The sequence below is a fragment of the Protobothrops mucrosquamatus genome, unplaced genomic scaffold (assembly GCF_001527695.2).
Source record: "Protobothrops mucrosquamatus isolate PMUCROS unplaced genomic scaffold, P.Mucros_1.0 scaffold15766, whole genome shotgun sequence".
Taxonomy (NCBI): Eukaryota; Metazoa; Chordata; class Lepidosauria; order Squamata; family Viperidae; genus Protobothrops; species Protobothrops mucrosquamatus.
Genome location: NW_015401532.1, coordinates 1 through 4700, shown reverse-complemented (window position 1 = coordinate 4700; position 4700 = coordinate 1). Strand labels below are relative to the sequence as shown.

Sequence of the window (4700 nt, the reverse complement as noted above, 5' to 3'; positions counted from 1 at the left end):
ACTTCAACTCCCAGAATTCCTGAGCCAGCATGGGGGAACTATGGCCCCTTCATGACTTGGGGACTTCAACTCCCAGAATTCCTGAGCCAGCAGAAGGGAAACTTTGGCCCCTTCATGACTTGCGGACTTCAACTCCCAGAATTCCTCAGCCAGCATGGGGGAACTATGGCCTCTTCATGACTCAGGGACTTCAACTCCCAGAATTCCTGAGCCAGCATGGGGGGAACTATGGCCCCTTCATGACTCGGGGACTTCAACTCCCAGAATTCCTGATCCAGCATGGGGGAACTATGGCCCCTTCATGACTTGTGGACTTCAACTCCCAGAATTCCTGAGCCAGCATGGCTCAGCTTGGAAACCTCTCCCTTTCCCCTCAGCATGGCTGGCTCAGGAATTCTGGGAGTTGAAGTCCACGAGTCATAGAAGAGCCAAGGTGTCCTACCCCTGGGTTAAGGAAAGAGCGCCCTTTTTCTAGACTTCGATAAGCTATCGTATCAAAAAGCTTTGATTTTCAGACCGACTAAACCAGTGGTTCTCAACCTGTGGGTCGGGACCCCATTTGGGGTCGATCGACCATTTCACGGGGGTCGCCAAGCAAGGCTGTCCGCCATTTTTTTTGTCCGCCATTTTTTTCCCCTTTTCCGGCGGGTGCCTTACCTCCCTTGGGCTGGGCCAGCTGGTGGTCGGCCTGCTCCGTCTCTGCCGCTTCCCAGCTACGCCTCGGCTGGCGCAGGGGGCGGAACCACGCATGCGCGGCGCTCCCGGGCAGGGAAAGTCCTCGACTTACGGCCGGTTGGGTAGTCCTCAACTTACGACCGGTTTAGTCCTCGACTTACGACCGGTTCGGGTTGCGGCATTAAAAAGGTTGAGAACCACTGGACTAAACCACCAGGAGGGGTCCGGTAGCCCCTTCATTAAACAAACAAACAAACTGAAAACAATTTGGAGGCATACGACAAATAGCCCCTTCATTAAATAAACAAACAAACAGAAAATAATTTCAGGGTATGCTACAAATATATGCATGTTCCATTAAAATACGTGTACTGTACCGGATTTGAATACGGAGATTAATTTCAGTTTAACTCTTTTTTTTTTTTCATATGCCTATTAGCAAATCCACTGTGAGATCATGACAGAGTTGGACATTCATCTCTTCATGATGGAGTCTTAAGAGAGGCTCCATGTTTGCGGGGACAGTCTTGGTGGGGGGGGGGGAATTAATTTTCCAGCTTTGCCCTTAGGACGACGACGCTGACTAGGCCAGCGGGAGTTAGGTCAATTCAGTTAACTAGGTTTTTTTTTGCCTTTGCCTGTTTCCTGATGACCTAGTGATGATAGATACCAGCCAGCCAGCAGCAGCTCCATTTTTTAAAGTTTCATCCCTCCAACATGAGGTCAAAGTCATATTCTTTTCCATCTTCTTTGAATCTCTACAGAGAACTCAAACCAAGTGATGGGAGCAAATGGATGGATTTACTATACAGCAGCCAGGTGACCCTGATTTGGGTTGAGAGTTGCAATGCTTGCTTCCTCTCTTAACTCTAATCCTTTTATCAATCTGCAGACTCTGGAAGGATTCACTGTGTTCCTTCGCATTCAGAGGAATATCTTCAGAACCACATTGGTTAGATATTTTATTTTTATGGTACAGACAAGAGGGATGAAGGGGATGTGGGGGGTTGGGTTGGGTTGGTTGGGTTGGGTTGGGTTGACTTAAGTTGGATTGGATTGGGTTCAGTTGGTTGAGTTGACTTGGATTGAATTGGGTTGGGATGGGATGGGTTAAGTTGGGTTGGGATGGTTGAGTTGAGATGGGTTGGGTTGGGATAAGTTGGGTTGGGTTGGATTGGATTGAGATGGTTGAATTGAGATGGGTTGGGTTGGGATGGGTTAAGTTGGGTTGGGTTAGGATGGTTGAGTTGACTTGGGTTGGGTTGGATTGAGTTGGGTTGGGTTGGGATGGGATGGTTGAGTTGATTTGGGTGGACTTGGGTTGGATTGGTTTGGGATGGTTTAAGTTGGGTTGGGCTGGTTGAGTTGAATTGGGTTGGATTGAATTGAGTTGGGTTAGGATGAGTTAAATTAGGTTGGATTAGGTGGGTTGGATTGAATTGGATTGGATTGGGTTGGGTTGGTTGAGTTGACTTGAGTTGGGTTGGCAAAAATGCTGATATTGGCAAGTCTAGGAGGCAGGCTCACTCATGCATTGTCTGAAGGATCTCAGTGATAGTATTGTCTGTTGCTTCCAACAGTTGCCACTGACACTTGGGAGAATTTTATGATAACCAGAAAGTTGCAGTCATTTTTTCCCCTTCTGTGCCAGGATGGATAACATGGCTTGAAATTGGCCCAATATAATGAACTATAAGAGAGCCAGGTTGGTCTTGTGCCTTAATCAAGACACCAGTTGGTTCTCTTACAGTATATTATACTGTCTTACTTAAACACACAAACACACATACTGTCCCTTTCATCCACACTGTCTTTGATTCATAGCCATCCAGTTAAGCAGGTAACTTTATGGCCGCAGGTTCCAACCTTGACCACTTGAAGATGAGTGGACTTCGACTCCCAGACATCCCCAGACAGCATGAATTCTGGGAGTTGAAGTCCACCCACCTCAGTGTGGTCAAGGTTGAGAAACACTGCTTGAGGGTGTCCCTTGGTGAGTGACCTCTGACGGCCTTTTTCCTTCTATCCTTCCAGTGACCCACCGGTCCCAGTCCCACCAGCCCTCCTCCGAGGCCCAGCGGACCTTGCTTCAACATGTAGCCCAATCCCAGACGGCGACACAGACCTCGGTCGTGGTGAAGTCCATCCCCACCTCTTCTGCAGGCGCCATCACGCACTTCATGCAGCAGGTGGGCTGTGCTCTATGGTGGGGTGACGGGCTTGCGAGCCTTGGGCTGAGTCCACTCTGTGGGGAGCTTCATGAAATTGGAAAGTGATTGTTAGTCAACGGTGACACGGATGTCCAGCTTATTTTTCACACGGGTCTGGCCACATAGTACCACCTTCTCTGAGCAGGTAGTCCTCAACGTACGACCACAGTTGAGCCCAACATTTTTGTTGCTGAGCGAGACACTTGCAGAGAATAGACTCACTCCCTTCTAGCATTGATGTTGTTAGCTAGTAGGGTGATGAAATGTCTGCAAAAAAAGCAACCAAGCTCAGAGAGCACCAAGGATCCCACAGTCCTCCTCCTCCTCCTCCATCTCCATCCTCCTCCATCTCCCTCCTCCATCCCACAAACCCCACTCCCTTCTAGCACTGATGATGTTACCTAGTTGGGTGATGAAACGTCTGCAAGAAAACAACCAAACTCAGAGCACCAAGGATCCCACAGTCCTCCTCCATCTCCATCTCCATCCTCCTCCATCTCCCTCCTCCTCCTCCTTCCTCCATCCCAAAAACCCCACTCCCTTCTAGCACTGATGATGTTATCTAGTTGGGTGATGAAACGTCTGCAAGAAAGCAACCCATCTCAGAGAACATCAAGGTCGCCACAGTTCTCCTCCTCCTCCATCCTCCATCCCACAGACCCCACTCCCTTCTAGCACTGATGATGTTACCTAGTTGGGTGATGAAACGTCTGTAAGAAGGCAACCAAGCTCAGAGAGCATCAAGGACCCCACAGTTCTTCTTCTCCTCCTCCTCCTCCTCCTCCATCCACCATCCACCATCCCACAGACCCCACTCCCTTCTAGCACTGATGATATTACCTAGTTGGGTGATGAAATGTCTGCAAGAAAGCAACCACGCTCAGAGAGCACCAAGGATCCCACAGTCATCGTCCTCCTCCTCCTCCTCCTCCATCATCCTCCTCCCTCCTCCCTCCTCCATCCCACAAACCCCACTCCCTTCTAGCACTGATGATGTTACCTAGCTGGGTGATGAAACGTCTGCAAGAAAGCAACCAAGCTCAGAGAACATCAAGGACGCCACAGTTCTCCTCCTCCTCCATCCACCATCCTCCATCCTCCATCCCACAAACCCCACTCCCTAGTCAGGTCATGAAACGTCTGTAAGAAAACCACCCAGCTCAGAGACCACCAAGGACCCCTCATTTCCCAGACAGTCACTTCTCCCAAGATACTGGCAGGTTTCAGCGAAAAAGTTGGGTTTTATGCCCCAATTCTCACACTCCGATCTCCTTTCTTTTATGAGGTTGGGGCAAGGGGTTCCCCACCCAAACCTTCCATTGCATTCATTCGTTCCCCTCCCGACCCCCCAGCAGTGGGGTCGTGGGGCATGCTGGCGAAAGATGATGCGGGTGGTACCTGAGCCCCTTCCAGGGGACACCCCCCCCCAGGATGGTTCGGGGCCTCCCTTTGATGGGTGCCTTCTCCCTTGCAGGCCTTGAGCAGCCACACGGCTTTCACCAAGCACAGCGAGCAGCTGGTCGCCGAGGAGGGGGAGGTGGAGGACACCCTGGACCCCCAGACGGGACTCTTCTACCGGTCGGCCCTGACCCACGTGCAGAAGCAGCAGAGGTTCGGCCAGCCCCAGCTGGAGCAGACCCAACTCCAGGTCAAGACCTTGCAGTCCTTCCAGGCCAAGCAGAAGCAGACCATCCACCTGCAAACGGAGCAGCTGGCCGCCAAGCTGCCCCAGCTGCCCCAGCTCTCCATCCGGCACCAGAAGCTAGTGCCTCTCCAGCAGGATTTGGCCTCCGCCAAGCTGGACTCCCAGCAGGC

General features: G+C 51.1%; 1 protein-coding gene across 1 annotated transcript; it reads left to right on the top strand.

Annotated features, from left to right (window-relative positions):
- Nucleotides 1–1567: 1567 nt before the first annotated feature.
- Nucleotides 1568–4694, top strand: LOC107301704 (BRCA2-interacting transcriptional repressor EMSY-like; the record flags this gene model as incomplete). The annotated part of the gene is made up of 3 exons (XM_015830893.1): nucleotides 1568–1627; nucleotides 2710–2864; nucleotides 4360–4694. Coding segments are annotated over 3 exons (550 nt in total), but the record flags the coding sequence as incomplete, so codon positions are not given.
- Nucleotides 4695–4700: the final 6 nt, after the last annotated feature.